At 35.9% G+C, this 24,987-nt stretch overlaps 1 protein-coding gene across 4 annotated transcripts in view; it reads left to right on the forward strand.

Annotated features, from left to right (window-relative positions):
- The first annotated feature begins 3,641 nt into the window (after positions 1-3,641).
- The window catches only part of LOC145683388 (kunitz-type serine protease inhibitor PPTI-like), an 842,804-nt gene continuing 821,458 nt past the window's right edge, over positions 3,642-24,987 (forward strand). For 3 of the 4 annotated variants that reach the window (XM_081754720.1, XM_081754722.1, XM_081754724.1), the window contains exon 1: positions 3,642-3,774. In XM_081754720.1, the coding sequence (XP_081610846.1) occupies positions 3,760-3,774 (15 nt within the window). In that variant the 5' untranslated portion in view covers positions 3,642-3,759. The remainder of the gene's footprint in view (positions 3,775-24,987) is intronic. The other variant, XM_081754721.1, reaches the window with a different exon arrangement.

Genomic DNA, 24,987 nt, shown 5'->3' on the forward strand with positions numbered 1-24,987 from the left:
CTAGGACCCTGAATTGATGATAAAAATGTCGTACCTTGCTATCTCCTATTTTTTTGATTCCTGGAAACAAGAATTGAAAAAGGAAATAATTATTAATTTGAACCACTTCCTGTTGACCAAGAAAGCCGTATCCTCATATCTCCTATTGTTTTGATCTACGAAAAAGAGTATTGAAATACTAAGTAATAGTCTATTTGAACCACTTCCTATTCCGGTAGGGTATTGAAAATAATAATGGTATGTTGCCTTGAGACGCTAAATAGTTTGGACCTAGATGTTTTAGCTATCTGTTACTGTTTTCCTTCTATGGCGAGGAACGTTCAAAAAAAATTTTGCTAATTTTAACAAATTCTGCTTTAATCAAAGCTGCCACGGAGAAGGAGGAGGCTATTCTTGAGACGATGAATCGATTGCAAAAAGCCACTTTTTAATATTTTTTACCATTTTTTCTCTACGGAAATCAGTATTGGAGCCAGAAGTACTAGTAAATTTGAACAACTACCAGCTTTGGTAGAGTTATAGGGCTAGTAACGATATGTTTGTTGAGAGGCTAAATTGTTTGCTTAAAACTGCTTTTTGCTATCTGCTGCTGTTTTCGTTCTATAGCGATTAACGTTGAAACTATTATTAAAACCAGTAGTTAAAGTTAATTCTAACTACAGCCGAATTTATTGGAGTATTGTAGATAGGTATGATATGTTATCTTTAACCTCTAAATGGATTGCAGAAAGCACTTCTCTATATTCTTTATCATTTTCTTTATATATCGACAAACTTTGAAACCGGAAATGACTGATTTGAACCAATTCCGGAAGAGTAGAAAGTTAACGAACGAAATAAAATCTATTCTTTGGACAGTGAATTAATTGCAAAAAACCACATCTTCAAGCATTTACTATTTCTATTAGGCGAAAATTGCAAATTGAAACCGCAGTTAATACTAAATTCCAACAATTTATGGTTTCGGTACAATATTTTGGATACTCTTGATATTGGCTCTAGATGGTAAATCGTTTTCAAAAATCAGTTCTCGCTATGTTACCGTTACATGCTGTGACGATAAAAGTTGAATTAATAAATTTAAAAGCTTTTCAATTTTAGTAGAGTATTGTGGATGACCATGATACGTTACCTATACACGCGCAATCGTTTACAAAAAAGTCTTGTATGTTGCCGTTTTCATCTATTGGTTAAATGTTATAACCGGAAATTGCTAATTTGAACTACCTCTGTCTTGAATGTAGAGTTAACGGATGAGATGGAACCTATTCTTTGGACGCAGGAACAATAGCAGAAAACCGTTTTTCTATATCACTTACTGTCCTTGTTCTGGTATCTGTCGACAGCAGAGCCCTGCACGGGCCGGGAGCGCCCGGTTCGGAACGGAATATTCCTGGCCCGGAACTGCCCTGCCCCTTTCAAATAATATAAAACTATATATTATCCGAGCAGAAATGCTATAGGGCCGAGCAGAAATGCCACTCTGAAATACGAATCAGAAACTAATGTTGTCAGCCTTTTTTAAATGTCCTCAACTACCTCTGCCTTTGCCGTGTTCGTACGGTCTTACTGTCAGCTTATGTTAATAGTGATGTGTTTGAAACTGACTCTTTATTCAAGACTGCAAACTACTGTAATACTACTTTTAATACTACTTCCACTACTACTACTTCTACTATTAGTACTAGGAGAACTGCTAATACTACTACAACTGCTACGACTTTGCGTCAGTCTCGACATGTCTGGTGGGAGCGAATTTACTTTCTAAGTACAGAAAAAACGGGGAAATGCTAGTTACTATGGCCGGTCTGCATAGAATTTGAAATAATGCTTGAAATACGAGGGCCAAAACCGTGAACTGGCGTGCTCATGAGATCAGTACAATTTGTAGTAATGTTCAATTAGGAAGGAAACAACAAATAGTGTTACATGTTCCTGGAATGGTGGCTTAGTGGTTGAACGTTCATCTCTAGTGAATGGGGTCACTGATTTGATGCCAAATAAAGTTTGCGGTGGACAAACACCGTATGTGGGGGTTTCTCTGCGTTCTCCCGTTACCTCCCACTTTATTCATTCCACCATTTCATTTATTTGTCATCATCACCGCCTCCTTTAGCTTATCCGGCATAACTGTGGAACGTAAAACTCAAAGATTTCTTTTTCATTATTTTGTTTTCGTATTACTAGTAATAGCAGCAGTATTCGCTGTCGTATTAGTATAGTAATGAGTAGTAGCACTAGTGGTAGTAGTAATAGTACTAGCAGTGGCAGCAATAGTGCAATTAACACTAGCATTCGTAATCGTGATAGCAATAGAAATTTCAGCTGTAGTAGTTGTAGTATTAGTATCACATACAGTGTAGCAGTTTTACATATCTTCTCTGTTACTTGTATTCCACTAGTGAGCGTAGTATAAGACTTTTACGTCCATGAGCTGTATTATTGTATAATAAACATGGCTGGACTCAGCAAGCACAGACAATGAATAGACACACACAATATTGACATAGAAAGCAAACCTTGTATAACCTTTCATACGATTTTCCCATTCGAGAAGTAAAAATAGAGATTGCAATATTATGACGACACATTTCTCATTTCCCATTGCATATTGAAGGATTGACTTGACTTATCAACTTGGTTGTTCCCAGGCCGGTTACGCCCGGTCCGTTTAGAGCCCGGCTCGTTTGCGGGCGGCCAGTTTAGTGTCCGGCCCGTTTGTGTCCGGCTCGTTCTCTGGCTTTCACGAGATACGGGCCGGGCCGGATCGGATCGAGCCGGGCACTGAATACAGATACATCCAGGCCAGGCCGGTCTTTGTGCCTGGGTTTGCAGGGCTCTGGAACTTTTCCTACTTTTATGCACAGCATAGTTTGGAAGTTTAAAACCGGTCCTTGGTTCCATAAATATTATTAACACTAACATATCAGTGATACTCTTGTGTTTAATTCAAAAAGTTAGCCGTGAAATTTAATCCAGACGGGAAGTAGTTAAGGAAAGACCTCTTGCTATAACTTGTGATCTACTCAAACGCACCTTGGTCCCGAGAAAGCGAACATCTGAGAACAACACTAGACACAATCACATACAATACAAAATATAAAAGCTAATTGTTACAAACTATTCTTCTACTGGATAAAGCTAGCATTTCTTACATATCCAACTTCCAGGTTCTGAAGTTCGTGGGTGTACCATGTCTTATAAAGTCTAGTAGCTGAAAGTGACGTTTAACTCTATACCACCTCACCTCGTGAGATATTCTACCTTTCTCCAATTTCTAAACCACTTCTCTCTCTTTGAATCCTCTTAGGACACGCATAGTTCAAACCGAAACTTACTTTATGGTTGGAGGACTCAAGGCTACTATACCATACGCGTACAACCCCTATTGGACTACGGTAGTGAGTTGCGCAGTTTGAGCAACACGCAGGGATAAACTACGCTTACATTTATATTTATTGAAATCTCATATTAGGACTTACTCCACAAGATTAACTTTTAACAAGTTCGGCTTTTAATATTCTGTTCATCATCACTATCTTCTTTTTCTTCCTATTATTATTATTATTATTATTATTATTATTATTATTATTATTATTATTATTATTATTATTATTATTATTATTATTATTATTATTACAGCAATAGCCATATGAAGCAATTATCTCGACCAACTCGGCCACCATTCATCAACGGATAGTTGTAGAAATGAGTCTTTTACAAGAGGAGTTGTTAGCTCGATCGGTAGAGCGCTGATTCATGGATTCAAGGGTTGTGAGTTTGAAACTTTTTTTCTGATTTAATCCTTCAGATAGAAATGTTTGTCTATTCACTTTTATCTCGTAATTCTGGATACAGAGGTTTGGATGTGAAAAAAGTATACTAGAATATAACAAAAGAAAGATAAATTACGTGATACTTTTTGCAGTTTTTAACTATATTTTCACCTATCTAGTACAATTCTGAAAGTTCAGATTTCTATATCTCCTTTTCGCTCTCTTACTGTCCTTTAATTCCTACACTTTTTTCATAAATCACATATACATATATTACAGATGTATTTCTTTCTTTTCTCTCTACATCATCTCTGGAGATAAATGTTTTGACAACGTAGTAGACACAATTAAAAAAAAATAATACGATCCATAATATCAGTGACACATGTTGCGGTTTTTAACATATAAAACAATAAATAGAAAAGCTGAGAATACGAATCTTTTCAGAGATGGCAGCGTACTGATGCTTCAAATCTGTGTCTTTATCCCTATACATATGTTAATTCCATAGTCAAAATAAAAACTCTTCAAAATTAATCACAAATTCTTTCACAACTATCCCTTCCTTGGAGTACCGCGAAATAGTAACTGCAAAACAGTAAATGAAACGTGTTTTAATTTTTGAGGAAAAACAGTGTTGTGGCCTAGGCCCCATCCCAAAAAAAAACAGTTAATAACACCGTAATAGCGAAGGAAACAGTTTACCAAAGGAAATAAAATTTTGTGTAGATATTTTATACACCCTATGTAAATTAAGCCCTTTCGTGTTTCTCAAGTGACCCTATCCGTTTTGCTTCAAATTTGGCAGACAAGGCCAAACTGGAAATAACTCGACACGTGTTTCTGTTTATTCGCAAAAACATTCTAAGTGTTAAAAGTGCCTCCTGATATAGTGTAAAATACGCTATACTGTTTGTGCGTGTAGTTGATCTGCCAAATTTGAAGAAATCGGATGGAGACACGACACTTGTGAAACACGAAAGGCAATATTTTACATATCCAATATCTAAATACAATTTATTTCACTTCGGTTTACTCCTCAAGCTACTCAACGCCTCGGTCCACTCAACAGTTTTTTTTTTCTTTCAGGAAATTACGAAACACGTATTCCCTCATCTTAACTCTATAATGTGTATGCATATTTCAATCACTTCGGTCCACTTCTTTTTGCCTTTCTGGGTGAAATTCCAAAATCTTGGACGGGGCATTTTGCTCTAAAAAGCGTTTTTACCCTGAAAGTAAAAAAACTCGTTTAATTTTAGCCTACGGTTCATACACAAAGTTGTGTTGCAATTCTCCCTGTCCTTTACACACATCTGACATATTGTTACTAGCACTTTTGATTTTTCGTGATTAAAAGTATGAAGGGGTCCTTGCCCACCCAATCGCTTTTTTCAGGAATATACGAAACCCGTATTCACTCATTTTACGTCTACAATATCTGTGCACAATTTCACTGACTTCGATTAACTTGTATTCGCCTTTTGGGCGTCAATTTGAAAATGTTTGATGTTTTTTTGCCCATTAAAACCGTTTTTGCGGAGAAAATAAAAAAAACGTATTCGTTTATATTTTGCGTTGTCTATACGTAAAGTTCCGCTGCAATTTTTAATGTCCTTTACAAACATCTTGTATACTGTTACTAGCACGTTTGATATTTCGTCATCGAATGTTTGGATGTGTCCGTGCCCCACACAACCGTTTTTTCATTAAAATACGAAACCCGTGTTCATTCATTTTACGTCTGCAGTATCTGTGCACAATTTCATTCACTTGCCTTTCGGGTGTCAGTTGTTCTTGCATTTCGAGTGTCAACTTTGAAAATTTTGGGAATGGCTTTTATATTAAAGCTTTACATTATGCAACATTTTTTGTTTTTTTATGGGATTTTTTTTCGGGATGGAAGGAGAGAAATGGTTTCCTCTGATATATGTTTCTGGCCATTCATCTTGTTTCAACTGCATAGGTAAGTTCATTTTGTAACTTTTGATGTCATCCAACTCTGTCATAATAATAATATTGTAATTCTTAGCAATTTGTTTTATTCTCTTATTTGCCGTTGCACACGGATATATTTGTTACAAAATTGAAGTTTGATCCAACGCCTTTCGAATTCACAACCAAACGAACCGCCGAGCTTGTTGGGTTGCGTGATATTGCAGGAAAAGTAGAATTGCAGGTGGTAATGCTCTTTTGGAGTAGGTGGTAATGCCCTAGAGAGCTTACCACTTACCATAATACCATACTATATTTTTTTCCATTTTTCAGCATAGTATTTTAAAAATTATTTCACAAAACATGATTTCCCACACCCAGTAGGCCCTGCTATAATACATGTGAAGGAATGTCGTAATTCAATATTACACTCTATATTAGTGTTATTAAACTTTAAAAAACTATACTATATGCCATGTTTTGCTTTTTGAAACGAAATTGAAGAGTATCATAATTGTAATCACATTATTTTCTTTTCGTATAAACCAATTGGTAATTCTTTCTGGTCTAGAAATAATAATATCATCCCTTGTTCGAGAAATTTTTTTATCATAATTCATTTGTACAAGTGTGGTTAACTTGATTTTGAGGTTTACGTCCCGTTCAGCAGCGAGCCCATATGAGACGTGGAACTACTGATTAACTGGAAATCCGTCCCCCATGAGCTCCCGCCGGGAATCGAAAGTACAGTTGTGGTGTTAGTAAAAAGGATCATACTTTTTAATTATTCAAAATATTTTTTTTAATTTTCGTAATTGAGTGTAATAATGCGGACCTTACACACATTTGAAATTTCCCCAGTTTCGGTGTCGTATACTTCAAATGCATATCTTTCTGGTCCTCCAGAACAAAATTCAGCAATAAATGCATTACTTTCATATGTTTCTAACTAAATACTTATTTCGCCTAGCTTACTGCCAGTGTCTAACTTTGGTCATCTGGAATGTCTACATACAATATGTTATCCGTATCAAAATATAGCGCATATTTTCCTAGTTTCTATAAATAGATCTAGACGAGCGTGGGCAGTAGTATAAGGCAGCTATTGCGACCTTTGTATTGTTAAGTGGCACACTCTAGATAGTGACAATTTAAAATTAGTGAAAATTTATTTTAATATCTTGGTGAACCTCAATATTAGAATCGGCTAGTTTATTAAAATATTCACCAGGAACAGTTATAGTTGTTGTATGACGGAAATTCTCTTTCTGCCCGAATCTCCCCCCCCAAAAAAAACTATTAAGCGCTAAGTTTTCTAAACTCTTTCGACCTTTATTCACACAAATTTTATCGTGATCAAATTGAATACCTTGTTTTTTAAAATAATTATTTATAATTTCCTGTTTCTTTTCCTCGCTTGTACAGTAAGAGACACTTATGGATGGTACAGCTATATGGAGATTTACGGCAAAAGTGCTCCACCAGTTGAGTACAAAGTATTTGCCGGGAAGTATTGCAACCAAATTAGCTTTAAAAGAAGGCGTGTGGCAAAATCGCCAGGATCTGAAAATTCCCGTACACTTGGATGAAATTTCCACTACCGTCTACAGCATCATTTCTCCAAAATGAGATGAATCTTAGACGTTTAGTTCTTATGTCAAACATACTATTTGATATTCGCCTTATTCGTAAAGATAAAGTGCAACAAAAAATGAAAGTCCAATCCTGTTGCTATTGTAATAACTATCTTTAAGTAGTTTGATCTGAAATGATTTTGCAGAACCTGAATAAATAATCTGTCACTTCAGGGGAGTAGGAAGAGCGAATGCTCCCCTCCTACAGTATGAAAACATATACTTTTAATCAATTGCTTAGTGAGAGTGAGCTCTTTGGAATAGCGCTTTTATGATTTGAAATCTTGCTCCCAAGTAATCTTTTGTCATAACTGACAACATAGGAGAACGGAAGATGCAAATATGATGAAGGAGAAAAACACTCACATGTGCAAATTCAGAATTGGAGACAAAATGATCGGATAGCATCCATGTTTTGTCACAAATTTTGATTTTGCAAGTAGACATGTAAAAGCTCACCCTAACCTGAGAGCATCCCTTTACCAATTGTTGAATTGAAGTGGAGAACTCAGTTGAGAGCATCAGATGATTAGGGAGGGAGAGAAACATCTTAAGATACGGGGAACGAACAATGTTAAAAATACAAACTTCCCCCGAACGGACTCGATCCCTCAAACCTATGATTATCAACTCACGCCTTAGCTCAATCATCCACGGAGACACACAGCATGACAGACAGTCATACGTCAGGAAAAAACGTACGTTACGACCAGTGACTTATTTGTATGGGGAAGCTAGATAAATTCCCCGTCTCTAGTTTTTCTTTCCTTGGCACTAACTTAATTACTGTTGTTCCAGCCTGAGAAGAATATTTTCCACCTCTCTAGCAAAATTCCCTAACCATTTGCATATATTTCTAGCAACACAAAACATTTATTCATCGATGTTCTGCGTAATTATACAAACGAATTATTTCCAATTCTATGAATTCCCGTACCAAGTAAACAGAAGTACTGAGTATGAAATTCTATATCTCGCGAATAGTTTTGCAGAAAATTCCTAAACTAAATTTTCTTTTGATAACAGGGAGAAGCACACACGCGGGGCTTAGGAAGTAGATTGCGCCCATAAGATTTGTTTTGGTCAGTAAGTGACATAAATTTATATTCAAAGGCAAAATCACACGTTTAATTATACCATTATTTTACTTTAAAGAGCGCCAAATATGTAGAACGAAGGCATTCTTCTTCGCTTGGAAGAATAAAATTATGGCTGAAAGTGGAAGTGAACAGACTGATTATGATCAGAAACAATGGATGCTACCAAGCAGTGGTGTAGCCAGGACGTTTGGAACGCCCGACATTTGTAGAAGTTGTTAATATAAGGCCTAAGATTGCTGTTTTATTTAAACTTTTTCCTGGGGTGAACCCCCGGAAACATCCCAAATGAATATTTAGCCAGCAGTCCTCCTGAAATCAAATCCTGGCTACGCTCCTGCTACCAAGTGATGTATTCTCTGTCTCATAAGAAAATGCATGTTCTCCGTTGGATACTATTTTTTCCCATTGCCATTAGAATGAAATCGCTACACATTCCTTGCTACCATATCGCGATTTAATTAAATGTTTTAAAAGTTTTTAAAGCTCAATCCCTAACCAAATCAATAACTGCATGATCTATCTCTTTGCAGTTCACAAAATACACTATAGAAATATGGTAAATCTTAATAAAAGGAAAAAAAAAGTTCTTTCACAGCGTGAAGCTTACGATTATTGCCATATATTTATAGACTAGATGTTTCGTGTAATTATTCCGTAGCTCATTGCATCCGTGCAGACTTCCCATTCGAATCTTCGTGTCGCTATTTTTTAATTTTATTATTGATCAGTAGGACACCAGTAGAAAGAAGGATATGCTTACAGTTCAAGGTTTCATTCGATATTTTGCAAGTATTTTTTTTTCTGAAGCGAAAAACTGAAGTAGAATTTTACAAGGGTAAAACTTCTAGATTTGACTACTAATAAAAACTATGAATAAGATTACAGCTCAAAATAAGTTGCATATGGTCAAGGAAATGGGTTTTTAGCTTTTTTGCGTGTGATCAGCGCATTGACTTCCATCATCCCTATTTCTGGAACAAAGTATCACTAATTTTATTTTTTATTTTTTATATAAAATTCTCAACTTTTAGTCCTTAACAAAACAAGTTTCTTGAACAGATATGGACACTTCACCTGAAATATACACATTGAATTTGATTCTGGATAGAATTTGAAATATGTTAAGATCTTTAAACCTTGAATAACGCAACACAAGTTTAAATCCCATTGTTGTAATAGTGTCGTTACAAACTCACTCTTTTTAAATAAATCAACCAATGTAAAGCCGTATCTTTGAACAAAAAGTATTTTCTCCTTTGCGTATATTTCGGGGAGAACATTTAACGTCAACTTTTTATTAGCAAATGTAGCAACTGATCAAATTGAATAATGCTGAAAATAGCCTACTTTGCGTGCTAGAACTTATGTTTGGTAGAGGTTCATACATCAAATCTTTTTTTGTTTGTTTGTTTATTGTTTTTTGTTTTCTTAGGTTTCTGAATACTTCAAAAATTTTAATAGAATACTTGTAATTATACATTTATGTTTGCTCTGTTTGATATGAAAAAAAAATATTATGAAGAAAATGCTCTGCAGAGCTCTCTGTAGAATGTCTGTTATTAGTTGTAGTAGTTGCTTTTACTTTAGCGTCCCATTCAGCAGCGAGGCTATATGAGACATGGACTTACAGCTTAACGTGGGATCCGAAACCATAGGCTTCTACTGAGAATCCAGCTCCGTTTTTAGGGAAAATCTAACTTAAGTCAGTTCCTACCCATTGGGGTTAGAACAAACCCTATTATTATACTGATATTTTGAAGCAGTGATAATTGGTTACGAATTTCGTGACTTGGAAGCAATCACACTCGTGTCCCGGCATGACCGGAACAGACCTGGAGACGACGACACGTCGTCATACGCACGATGAATTTGTATGATACTGTTAAATATTAAAGTTAATAAATCATTTTTATATCAATAAATAACTTAAATATAAAACACAGTAACAATACTATTAACGTATATCTACATAGTATATAAATGAAAAATTTGTTTTCTATCATAATGAAAAATGGCTGAACCGTTTGAAGTGAATTTTATTGACATAGTTAACCTCAAGCTTGGACTAGGTGTTTGAGATCTTGCTCGGGAGAGTACTCCCGGAAATAGTAACTAAATACACGATTCTGGTTGGCGTTATCCGTATCTTGCTACGTAGCCTATACCTCTGTATATAACAGAAATCATACACTTGTTTCTATCGGTCCCCGTGGTCTTCCGAGCTAGCGTTGTAGGCTGGTAACAAGAATTGCTTTTGGCGTGAGTTCAAACCCGGCCGAAGGAAATTTTTCAATATTTTAAATCGTTCATAACACTTTTTTTCAATAAAACATGATGAAAAAAGTACCCAAAAAGGCGATTTGCTTACTTTTGGGGAGATAAGTATTAGTGGTGGAAGTAGTACAGAAGCGAAGATAGATATATATATATAACTTTCCATGAAATCATGAAAATAAAAAATTACTTCCAACTCTATTCAGAAGGTAGTTATATTGGCACGTGTCGAACCTAGTTGTTTGCTACGCGACGTTATGCCTTCAGGCAAACTACTGGCTATCGTCTAGCTATGTCTGAAGGGCCACCATGAAGAAAGAAAGAAAGAAAGAAAAAAAAAGAAAAAGGTATGCTTATTTCATGGGGAGAACAAAATAGAATAGTCTATCTGCTCCTTGACATTAAGTGTTTGAAACCGATGCTGTTATGAATATCCATTTTTCTAATTTCCTTACGAGACTAAAGGGAATCGTTAATTCTCCTATATATGAAAGAAAAATATATCCCATATATCACACAGGTAACGAAATAAAATAGCATTTTTATCTACGCCTTGGCGTTAAGTGCTTTAAAATTGTTCAGAATATTTTCCTTATTCCCATAATAAACAGAAAATATGAGAATTGTTAATTACCATAGAAAAAGAAAGAAAATATAATTATACTTATTAAACAAAAAGAATAAAATAAAATATATTAAAATAAAGGGTGCGGCAGAAATAGTTAGACGATGTAAAATGAACAAAGAAAACGTAAGCCGATAAATAGCGTGCTCATTGTTGTTTTGTTTTGTACAGTGGTTCAAAGCATTGTATATGCATGTAGGTTTGTTCGACTGTTCGATGCGCATGTGCAGTATTGGAAGAAATACGTAAGCGTTCCGTCAGTAGCCATGCAGCGTTAATCTAATGAACATCGCGCTTTCGCAGTGGAGTGTTTTTTCAAGAACAAAGACTTTGCAACAATTACGCAGTGTAAGTATCGGTGTCATTTTAACATTGGCAGAAATGGACAGGTACCGACCCGACAAACTATTCTTAATTGGGAGAAAAAGTTCCGAGCTTCGTCTTCTGCAATATCAAAGAAATCCCCAGGTCGTCGACATTCAGTGAGAACACCAGTCAACATAGAGAGGGTTCGAGGAGCATTACTTAGAAGTCCAAGGCGTTTAGCTCGTCGGCATGCTGTGTCACTTGGCTTGTCAGATAGGAGTGAGCGGCGAATATTACACCAGGTCATACACTTCCACCCATTCAAAATTCAGATGATTTACAAGTTGCTTCCTGAGGATTTTAATGCTTGCGTACAATTCAGCATTACGATGTTGCAAATGATTGATGAGAACCCAAACTTTATGCAGATGTTAATCATGTCCGACGAGGGTCCTTTTCACATTCATGGGTGTGTAAATATGCAGACTTTCCGTTACTTGGCACCCAGGAATTCAAGGATGTTGCATAAATTGCCCCTTCATAGCCCTAAAATAACAGTATGATGTGGTGTTTATTTTGATGGGATTATTGGACTATATTTTCAACGACGAGGATAGTAACACTGTAACTGTCATGTGTGCTCGGTATGTGGACATGCTCGAAAACTTTTTACTCCCAGAACTGGGAAGGCGTCGCCTTAGACAGATGTGGTTCCAACAAGACGGAGCCACGTCACACACAGGAATTGCATCGATCAACATTCTTAGGAGGATGTTTACAGGACGGGTTGTCTCGTAGCGACAATGTTCCTTGGCCTGCACCATCGCCCTAAAGCAACAAGTGTATGCAACAAAACCTGCAACATTACAGGATTTGTGTGAATCCATTCAACATGCAATCCACCAAACCCAGCTGGACATGGTTCAACGAGCTGTGAGTGCTGTGAGGCGACGTGCAAATACATGTTTGAATAAGCATGGTGCACACCTCATTGACATAATTTTCAAGACGTAGTTACCATATGTAATGCTTTTGTATGTACACCTTGTCTCAAAAAGGATGAGCGAAGTCCGACTTCGGGTATCTTCGGAAAAAAGTAAACCAGGTTCGAACCTCGAAGCCAACCTTTGCAATCGGAAAAATCTTGCAGATGTGTTTTTTCTTTTAAATATAATAAGACTTGTTACAAATAATATATAAGAAGCAACATTGATTGAAATCCTTAATGATATTATATTTCAAAACTTTGTATTAATGTCAGCACATGCTTGCTTGTCATTTTGCTCTCCATACTTAATGGAACATTTAGATACGTAAACGAATCTTTCCATATGTAAATGAATGGCGAAATTTAAGACATAGAAGATAATTCTCTCCTGAGTACTAAAATAAAAGTCAAAGTTGAACAAAAGCAGCGTCTGCAGGGGATATTGTAACGTACGCTTACAAAACAAGGAAAAAGTGTGATAATTAAAGAATTTTAGAGGTATGATAATTAAAATTTATGTGTATGATATTTTTCCACAAGAGTTTCCAACCCTGCTAGTGTTCTGGTAGCTGAGCACGAGGGCCGACTCCGCCATTCCTGTTGAATTATGGCAGCTGTGTACATCACCAAATTGAAGAGACGATGAATGGACTGCATGCGTATAAAAATTACATTTGTTTCGGGAATTAGTAAGATATTTTTTGGAAGAGATTATTTTGCGAGTATTTAATTTATTTCTTTATGTCCGGTATTATTAACGTATCGTGGCGAATCATGTTGCATTTTCTTTCTTTCTGAATTTGATCGAATCCGAGATAATGAGTGAGTTGTCGAGCAGAGTGAATGCCTGAACGTGTGAGATTAGTAAGTGTTACTTTATTTTCTTTTAAATTTTGATTCCGTTTGTATTCGTTTTTCTTTTTCTGTCTGTCCAATGTTGTGTTATTTTTGTGATTGGTTTGGTAGACTGGATTGAATGGAGGAATGTGTGGGTGTGTGTGAGACACTCGCGGAAAGAAGTATTGCTTTTTTTCTTTTTTGCCCTTTGGCTATTGAAGAGTTTGTAAGTTGTTCGCGATTTATGTTAAGAAGTGCTACCGGAATATTTCTTTCAGTATTTAACGTGAATAGACGCAATTCAATGCCCATTCATTCTTTCTCCAATTTATTTTTTAAAAAGAAATATCACCACTCGGAAAGTATCACCAATGAATAAAAATTAATATTTTTTTAACAAATATTATATTTAGTAAGAAAATAAATTTGTTGTTAGATTTTGTTAATGGAAGTCCTAGCTCCTTTTGAACAAATAAAAATCCAATACTATCATCCAAACTAAATGATCTAAACAAGCTCCAGCCTGTAATCTCTCTTCCCGTTTCTGATTCCTTGTTGTATTCCTATTTCTGAGGTCCGGGATTAGATCAACCTTACTAGGAATGGGGGTACCACTTGGATTAGATTGGGGGAGGGAGGTTGCAATATGAATGTAATTATTATCTTAAATACAGCTATATATCACTAGAAGTATTCTCCGAAGAGCGCTTGTTTTAGTTCAGTGGTACGCCGTTGGATTTCAAATCGTAAGTTTGAGGGTTCGATTCCCATCTGAGTCAACGTTTTTTCATGAAATTCTATTTTCCGCAATGCATGAAAAAATATATAAAATAATTACATTAAAATACGTCAGTTGTATATTTATAACATACAATCAGAGCAGAACATAGTGATTATTATGTTTAAAATATAACATGTGTTCACAGTACATTAGTATTCTATGATATATGTGAATGTTAAATACAAATTAAGAAAATAATATCATCGCAATAAATAAATTGTGTAGTGTATTTATTTGCAGCTATTTCTTATATAGAGGTTACTTCTCAACATTCGTATTACGGCATGTCATTGATATTCTTGAAAAAATATCCGAGGAATAAAAAGAGGGTATAAACAGAGAATCCAAAGTCGGAATGCTCGCAGGAAATTCATGAACCCCAAAGGTCACGTGAGCAGACTGGAATTGTCCTTATGATGTATGCCACAGCAGAAGGTCTTTACACAGATTTTCAATTCAATACCTGATATATGCTTTTGCAATGTGGAAGTGGCGATGCCTTTGGTCGCGCTCTCTCACTTTCTCGCTCGCTTACTCTGTATTTATATATATGAAAGTGGATTTATGTGTGTGTTTCGACATAATTCTGATATGTCTAGAGCAAATTTAACCATATTTGTTACAATCTGGAGAAGAGTACTGTCGGGATACATATAAAAATGCTGGAAAAGGATCGATATTAGTATCGTATTCATAGTTTCGTGGTCGCTTAGGTAAACAGTTCTACTTTCAATTCAAGTCCAATTAAGCTCCCATTAGCACCCATGGTTACCTAGCGACACAAAAATATCTTAGTCAACCGATATTAGAGCCGAAGCGCAAGTTTTCAGTGCAGCATTTCCCATTATTCCAAATAGGCCCGTGCCTCGAGTATAATATTTATTGATAGCGTAAGAAATCTGAAAATAATTCAGAACATGTTTCCTATTTATTTTCTGTTACGTAGTTGTAGCTCTAGCATCTAGTGAGTGGTATTTAACTGCAATAAATTCACTAATTAAGCATATTCGAATTAAGTTTTATTTGTAAGTTAGGGATCAAGGGGCGGAAAAATATGTAGTAATTGGGGGCGTCTAGAGCAAAAGTGCGTAGGGACGCCGAGCTTCTAAATGCAGCATTGTTCGCTAAATTAATTGGTATAAATTTTAATGCCATTTAAGACCAAATGTAGTCCTAGCGGTGGCAGTATCCGTTTGCTGTCCTAGGAGTAATGAAAGGGGCTGATATCAAAATTATAAAAAAAGACCTACATTAGTGTCGAATCTATAATTTTGGGGTCTCTTAGATAAAGAGTGGCACTTCGGATGCCATGTAAGTTAAGCCCTCATTAACACAATGAAGGAGTGTGAGAAATTTGTGACATGTAGAAATAATTGAAAATGACCAATGTTAGTATACAGCATATATCTTTCGTGGTCTCCAAGTTCATTTGGAGCAGTTCTGATTACCTTTAAGTTTAAGTTCAACTTCCAGTAGGAGTAAGATCCCCCAGCACATCTAATAAAGAGAGTCGAAGGGAGTAACATACACAATTATTCAAAACGACCGATATTATTGTAGAGTTCATGGTTTCGTTATCACCAAGATAAATAGCAACACTTCTGAACGAACATGTCAGCCTGATTTTGAATTTACAAGGGCAGCATCGAAGGCATTGCTCGCACAGCTCTATGTATTTCAATGTTCCTGTATAAATGAATATTCCAGCGTATTTCTGGAATGTCTGGGACAACCTTTACCAAACTTGGGGGACATATTACTTTCAAACTAAGAAGAAAATATTGTAGTGGTATGAAGTTACGGAAGTTCGGAGGTGTGACATGTAAAACTAATGTGAAACGACTGATCTTAGTGTTTTATCCATAATTTTCACGGTCGTTGGGATGGATAGTGATGCACCCAATGGAGATTACATCCAAATTCATCCCCATCTTCACAGAATGATGGCCTGGGAGACCTAAAAATAAAATCTCAAAAATTACTTAAATTTTGTCGAATCCATAGTTTTCGGGGCGAGAAGGTTTTTCTAATAACTTTGGAAGGTAATTTGCACCCACTGCAAGATGGGCTTTTTAATCATATCAATTTCTCAACTTAAGAATAAAGTACCATTACAACTATGATATTAAGCCAAGCTTCGAAATCGATGAAAAACTTATGTGGATGTATGTTTCGTCTTTTTAAATGAAACAAGACACGTTAAAATCAAAGATAGAGTGGATCAATGGGTCGGTTGGTAAGTGGGTGAAATTGGTCAAGATTTGTGAGTGGGTCAGTGGATCGTGGGTCAAAAGGGCGTGACCTACTGCGAAACACCACTCACTGTGACTCACACTGGCCCACCGGGTGGCCATCTTTTTAGACCAAAGATATTTCGTCCAGAGACATTTAATCCAAAGACATTTGGTCCAAAGGACAATTCAACCAAATGACATTTCGTCCAAAAGACAATTGGTCCAAAGGACATTTCGTCCAAAGGAGAATTGGTTCAAAGGACATTTCGTCCAAAGTACAATTGGTAAAAAGGACATTTCGTCCAAAAGACAATTGGTCCAAAGGACATTTCGTCCAGGGATGTTTAGTTCAAAGCACATTTCGTCCAAAGAACATTTAGTCCGGTAACGCTTCGGAGTCAAGGGTTTGTTTCTATTAGAAGATTAAAAGTAATTCATATAACATTATGACTCAGTAGCTTCTTATTTCTAAAGGAAATTTGAAATAGAGATTTATTCCGCAAATTTTCATTTCGATAGAACAAATAATGCTGAGATATTCAGAAAAACGTAAACGCCTGAAAACAAGATGGCCGAACAACAGGAGTGAGGGAAGCATGAAGTGTGAAGTATGTTGCTGTAATAACTGCTAACATGGCATCTAAAATTTTCATGTTGTGAATGAAATAGTTCTAAAATAAGTACCGGTAACTGAAATTAAATACACACGTGTGAAATATATTCTTAGTGTCCAAAGATAATACTCTTAAACGGTCACATTCTTGGCTGCAACATTGTGAAAAGTGGTTGACAAATATAAGATGAAAGTTGGAACATTTCGTGTAGAATATACGTATCTTTTCAGGTTAATCACAAGTCTGGTTTCTATTCGTAGACAATTGATAGTGTGTAACTTCGGCAGACGTTTCTACATAATTAGTGAGTTGTATGACAAACCAGAATTGTTAATTTGTCTTGTATTTTTATTACAGTGTTACTCCTTATGCAAATATAGTATATAGTTTTGCTTTCATATTATTTTTCTCGGTACAGCACAGTACATTTAAGATATCCATTGAAAAGTCTCAAACCAATTACAAGACTCACATGACCATGAGGAGGCAATGTTGTCCGCAAATGAAGAGGGAGTAGGCTCTTCAAAGGTTTGTTTATCATTTTGGGAGGTGAATTCCTTAACCAACGAAGCTACAACTGTATTTCTGCGAAGCTAAAACTGTATTTTTGTAAAATTATTTATGAAGGCAATGAAAGATGGCCATTTAGTTTTAAGGCGTTAACGTTTTTTCTGAATATCTCAGCATATATTTGTTTTATCGAAAAGAAAATTGCGAAATAAATTTCTATTTTAAAATTTCCTTTAGAAATAAGAAGCTACACAAGTAACACTTCCCAAGTGTAACACTCCAATCTTGATAAAAATTTGGCAGGCAGATACTACATATAAAAAAAATAAACAAGTGTTTTTTTTATTTTCTGCGGGAAACCGTTTTTAGGGGCAAAAGCCCCCACCCAAAAGTTTGAAAGTTGTCGCCCGAAAGGCAAGAAGAAGTGCACCGAAATGAATGAAATCGTGCACAAATATTTTAGACGAAAAATGAGGGAATACGGGTTCCGTGTTTTTCTAGAAACAATGGTTGGGTGGGGAGCGTACCACTCCAAACCTTTGCTCATGAAATATCTAAAGTCATGTCATTTAAATATCATGAAATATAAAAAAATGAACACGGATGTGTAACAGTATGTCAGAAGTGCCTAAATTTACATGAAGAATTGCAACGAAACTTTGTGTATGGACAATACGCAAAAAAAAAAAAAAAAAAATGAACACGGATGTTCAGGCCTAGGCCCCAACACTGTTTTTCCGGACAAATTAAAACACGTTTCGTTTATCGTTTTGTGAATTGTCTCTATACGAGGTTTCGTTGCAATTCTCCATACTCTTTAAGAACCTCTGACGTATAATTATTTGCACTTTTGACATTTTGTAATCAACAGTTTAAAAGGTCCGTGATATACGCAACCGCTCTTTTTTTCAGGAATATACGAAACCTAATTACCTCAATTTACGTCTACAATATCTGTGCGCAGTTTCCTTCAATTCTGTACACGTCTTCTAGCCTTTTAGGCCTCAAATTTCAAAATTTTTGGTGGGTGATTTTGTCCCTTAAAAACGTTTCTCCTCAGAAAATAAACTCGCATTCGTTTATTTTTTGCGTATTGTCCCTACACAATGTGTCTTTACAATTCCTCATGTCCTTTAAGCACTTCTGACATACTGTTATTAGCAATTTTATATGTCACAATCAAAGTTTTGTATGGGTCTGTGTCCCACCCAAACCTTTTTCTTTTTTTTTTCAGGAAAATACGAAACCAGTATTACCTGGTTTTATGTCTACAATATCTCTGCACAATTTCATTCACTTTGGTTCATTTCTTGTGACCTTTCGGGCCTCAAGTTTCAACCTTTTGGATGGGGGATTTTACCCCTAAAACCGTTCTTCCGCAGAAAATAAAAAACCGTGTTCATTTATTTTTTGCGTATTGTCCCTACGCATAGTTTCGTTGAATTCTTAATGTTCTTTACACACAACTGACATACTGTTATAATTACTTGTGATATTTCGTGACCAAAGGTTTGGAGGGGGTCTGTGCCCCACGTAACCATTTTTTCAAGGAAAATACGAAACACGTATTCCCTCGTTTTACGTGTGCAATATCTGTGCACAATTTCATTCATTTCGCTCCACTTCTTCTTGTCTTTCGGGCGTCAACTTTCAAAATTTTGAGTAGGGGCTTTTGCTCCCCCTAAAACCACTTTTCCACAGAAAAACACGTATTCGTTTATTTTATGTGTAGTATCTACCTGCCTAATTTTTTTCAAAATTGGAGTGTTACACATGGGAGGTATTACTTGTGAGTCATAATGTTACATGCATCACTTTTACTCTTCTAATAGAAGCAAACCCTTGACCCTCAAGCCTTACCGGACCAAATGTTCTTTGGACGAAATGTGTTTTGAACTAATTATCCCTGGACGAAATGTCCCTTGGACCAATTTTCTTTTGGATGAAATGTCCTTTGGACCAATTGTCTTTTGAACAAAATGTTCTTTGTACAAATTGCCCTTTGGACCAAATGTCCCTGGACCAAATGTGTTTGGACTAAATGTCTCTGGACGAAAATTCTTAGGACGAAATATCTTTGGGCGAAACGACCCCCAACCACCCACCGTCGCATTCTGTTCAGCGCATTGTAGACAGCAGCTTCTGAATACTGGTGAGCTTGTCTACGTTTTACTTTCAAGATCTCCATTTTTCTTCTTTTTCCATTTGTTTCTAATGAAAAAAGTTCAGGCATTTTTGGATTTTGATATTTGCAATTGTAAGAGTGGCAATACCAATAGGAGTTAAATTTTGAGATACACCTTGTGAGCTTTTAGAGGAGCTAACTGCTGGGAAAAAAATTGAATCACCTGTAATATATGAATTATTATACCTAGTATAAAAAAAACTGAAAGTAACTATGTCTGCGTGATTATCACGGTCAAATTGCAAAGTCAAATGAAATGACATTTGGTATATAATCATGCCCCAATAGCAACTGAAAAGTTATCATACGCGTATCACTTTTATTATAATACATATCCTTAGTGGGGAGTAGGTGTCCGAATTTTAGCGAAAAAACTGAGTATCTTACAAGCCGTTCAACTTAGATAGCTGAAATTCAGTATATAACTCTTTATTAAAAATAAATGTGTCCTGTCATTTTTAAAAATGTGTTTTATGAGCGGGGTGGGGATTTTCTATACATTGGTTAATTTGTAAAAATTGTCGAAAACGTTTGATATTACTTGAGAACCTAATTGAGGAATGAAAACTACAGTCATTTGCATTTTATACCCACTGCTTTCTAATATAATAATTGATGAAGCTGGTGTTTAATATATGAATCGTTTAGAACATAAGGCAATCAAACCATAAAGTTGTGAGAAAAATGGACATAACATTTGTATTCCATGCTTAATTTCATGAGCATTTTAAATTAGCACGGCATGCTTAATTATATGGAAAACTAGTTTTTCTGTCTTTTTTTACGTTGGTCTATTTTATCTTGATTTGATACTTTCAAATTTCATCCTGTTTTCTACTGAAATGTATATGTAAGCCAAGAAAGAAATAATTATATATGATAAATTTAAATTCATCTTAATTTGGAAGATGAGAAACACGTTACCATTGTATATCGTAAAGGTCAGATCCACCGGTATTGTAACAGAGCGGTGCTTGAGCGATTGACGGTAAGAATTCAAACTCCGATAAGTGAAAATTACACAGTCATGTTTTATTTCAAGTGTAACCTCTTTAGTAAATGAGAGAATGACATGGATCATGGGTCAGAGTTGCTTACGTTGGTGGGTCGGAGTTGGTCACAATGGTTCAGAGTGGTTCATAGTTGGTGGTACATCCATTCTGTATTATACCATTAATTTCATAATTAACAATCACCCTGTCCTTTAGCTTAAATACACAATCGTGGAACGTAGAATTTAATATTAGTGACGTAATAAACCCATAATGAGTCGCTTCTTATTTTACCTTGGTGCATTATACTTTTGCAATGGTAAGACAAGTGTTTACCTCTTCTGGATAGTTTCACAGTTTCACATTTGTAGAAGTGGTCACGGAGTTTTCAATGAAGCATTTGTTGCCATCTTGAACGCTCGCTATTTTGCACAAGTTAGCATAAAGACTCGAGACTCTTACCATTTTTTATAAATTTTAGTAATACTTTTAAATGGCATACTACTTGATTCCCCTTGCCATTTTCAAATTTTGAGTTGCACCCCTCCTGAGACCCTCCGGGAACCTTGGGGCAAATCCTTTTCCTCAACACGTGGTACCATAGAAATTATAAAATACATGTTTTCCGGTGTTGACATCTGTTTCATCGTTTCAGACTTTTATTAGTGTCAACGGGCTTCATGGATACCATGCTTCTTTATTCTCTTAGTTTTCAGATGCCGTAAGACCCCATGCCGTAAGCGTCAGTGGACCACCGATGCGCAACTGGCGACTTTTCGCCAATAGTTGGTGATCCCGCAGCTACGATCCGTGGTGGCCCCACTTCGGTTTTGAAAATTATACCACCAGCGGCAGAGACTCGACGAAACGCCAACGAACCACAAAATTCCTCCCCCAAAATATGTTAAATCGCCCATATGCTTGATTTGTTTATATTCAGGTGAGTGTAAAAAACACTAGGGAAAAAAAACAAATATCCCAAGGTAGGCGCGAACCTTCAACCTTAAGTTTACTTGCAGCATATTCTTCTGACTTCGTCACGGAAACGATGAAGAAAATCGCGCTTGTAGAAGGATAAATTATTGAGGTCTTAATTTAGCCAATCAAACAAATCCCTCTATCTCGAGTTATGTGAGATGGTACTGTGTTCCGTTTCGAGATTTGTTGCTTTCTGGTGGGGTAATATCTATATGCAAAATTTGAGAAAATCGCCGACGCGCACCTTTGGAGACTCTCCTCTTTAGTGCAATGTTTACCAGAGATGGTGTGGGTCAATGAAACCTGGATCCACAACATATTGACCCACCACACATCGCGACCCACAATGATTCAACACCCAACGTGACCCATTCACTCACTATGAAACACTCTGACCCACCACCAACTATAAACAACTCTGAACCATTGTGACCAACTCCGACCCACTAAAATACATCGTCATTAAGTTTGATTCTTTATCCACGCCATCCTCTCTACTGACTTAAGAGGTTATATTTGTAATAAACCAATTTTTTCCAGTAGTTAGCTCCTCTAAAAACTTGTAGCCTGCATCTCAAAAGCCAAGTAGTAAGTCATATTGCCATTCTTACAACTGGAAATATCAAAATCCAAAAGAGCCTGAACTTCTTTCTTCATGAAATGAAACCAAATGAAGGAAAGAAGAAAAATGGAGGTCTTGAAAGTAAAACGTAGACAAACTTGCCAGTGTTCAGAAAATGCTATCTAGAAGGCACTGAGCAGAATGGGCTGGTGGGTCAATGGGTGAGTGTGAGTCACAGTGATGGTTTTTCGCAGTGGGTCACGCCTTGTTGACCTACGATACACTGACCCACTCACAAATCTTGACCCATTTGACACACCGATCAACTCAATCTCTGATTTTACATTTAGTATATCATTTAAAAGACGAAACATACATCTACACATTTTTTCTCGATTGCGAAGGCTAGCTTGATACATATACTTGTTGAGATAGTAATTTCTTCTTAAGGTGAGAATTTGATACGATTAAAGAGCCCATCTTGAAGTGGTTACAAATTACATTCCAAAGTTATTAGAAATTCTTTCGCTACCACAGAAAACTACTACTTTGACAAATATTTAAGTAAGTTTTTACATGTTATTAATCATATCTCCAAGCACCTCATCCTGTGAAGATGGGGATGAATTTGGATATAATGCCATAGAGTGCCTCACTACTCATCTCAACGACCCAGAAAACAATGGATTACACTCTACAATCAGTCATTTTACACTATTTTTACATGTCACTCCTCCCAACTTCCATCCCTTGAGGTATCTGAATTCAACAATATTTTTTTCTTAGATTAAAAGTTATATGTATCCCATGTTAGGTAAAAGTTGATCCAGGCATTCCGGGGTTTCGCTGGAATATACACGTATACATACATCAAAACATTTAGAGCTATGTGAGCAATGCTTCGAAGTTGCTCCTGTAAATTCAAAATCCAGGTGGCATAGTCACTCATACCAAAACATGGTATTAAATGGCATTGTGATTGTAATAGTGTCACGAACTCAAACTATGGATTTCACACTAATCTTAGTCACTTGAGACATTTTATATTTCATTCTTTATCGCCCGCCATAATAATGGGTTTTGAATCGATTGAATTGATTTTGAGTTTAACGTCCCGTCAGCAGTGAGGCTATATGAGACGTAGACCTACTAATTAACGTAGAATCCGAACTACATGAGCTCTTGGTGGGGGCCGAATCTATGTCTCCCACGCCAAAAGCGTGTTCACTATATGCTTAACCACAAAGGAGCTTTACGATGAGAGTTAAATTTGGAGTTTAACGCTTTCGGAGTTGTAATTATTAATACCTGCAACAACGAGAACTATTGATTCGACACTAATATCGATCGCGTTTACTTTATATATATCCCCCTCCAACTCCCAATAGCTTACCTCGAGAGTACTATTTTAGACTGCAAGCGCTATATGTAGGAAGTTTGTTTACATGATGGAACATACACACTATATATATATATATATATATATATATATATATATATAAGAGGCGGAGAGAAAGGTACCACATCCATTTACAAAAGCCTTACAGATTATTGAACTTAAATCCTTTGGAAAGAAATCCTATTCTCCCTTCTTTCTGGAGTATAAATACGTCTCTTAGACATGACTTCGTGCTCGTAAATTTCCTGTTTACATGGTTTTCGGGATCGGGAGTTCTGTGTCTGTAACGAAGATTGGAGTTTGTATAATAATTTCTGTTTATACCCGAATAGTCTCTTTACCTTTCATAAAGCGTAAATCACTTCCTGTAATGAGACAATTCAGAAGTAACTTCTGATAACAAATAGGTGCAAATAAATACACTACATAATTTATTCATTGCGATGATATTATTTTCTTAATTTGTATTTAACATTCACATATATCAGAATACCAAAGTACTGTGCACACCTGTTATATTTTAAACATAATAATCTCTATGTTCTTCAATGATTGTATGTTATATATATTCTACTGACGTATTTTAATGTAATTATTTTATATAATATTTCATGCATTGCATAAAAGAAAATTTCATAAAAGCATAGAATTTCATAAAAGAAAATGTTGACTCAGATGGGAATCGAACCCTTAACCTTACGATTTGAAATCCAACGGCGTACCACTGAGCTAACACAAGCGCTAGCTTGGAGAGTACTTCTAGTGATATATAGCTGTATTTAAGATAATAATTACATTCATATCCACTGCAAACGCTGTTATTGTTCTACTTTGACTTTTATTCTAGTACTCAGGACAGAATAATGTTCTATGTCTTAACTTTCACCATTCTTTTACATATGGAAAGATTCGTTTACGTATATAAATATTCCATTAAGTATGGAGAGCAAAATGACAAAGAAGCATGTATTGACATTAATACAAAGTTTCGAAATATTGTATCATTAAGTATTTCAATCAATGTTGCTTCTTTATATATAATTGGTAACAAGTCTTATTATATTTAAAAGAAGAAAAACACATCTGCAAGATTTTTCCCGATTGCAAAGGTTGGCTTCGAGGTTCGAACCTGGTTTACTTTTTCCCGAAGATACCCGAAGTTGTACTTAGAAAATTTTTCCCTCGAAACAGCAATAAAGAATGCGCTTAACCTTTTTGAGACAAGGTGTACATTCTGAACATGTAAAACGTTTGTTC

The sequence above is a fragment of the Thermobia domestica genome, chromosome 4 (assembly GCF_964235325.1).
Source record: "Thermobia domestica chromosome 4, izTheDome1.hap1.1, whole genome shotgun sequence".
Classification (NCBI taxonomy): Eukaryota; Metazoa; Arthropoda; class Insecta; order Zygentoma; family Lepismatidae; genus Thermobia; species Thermobia domestica.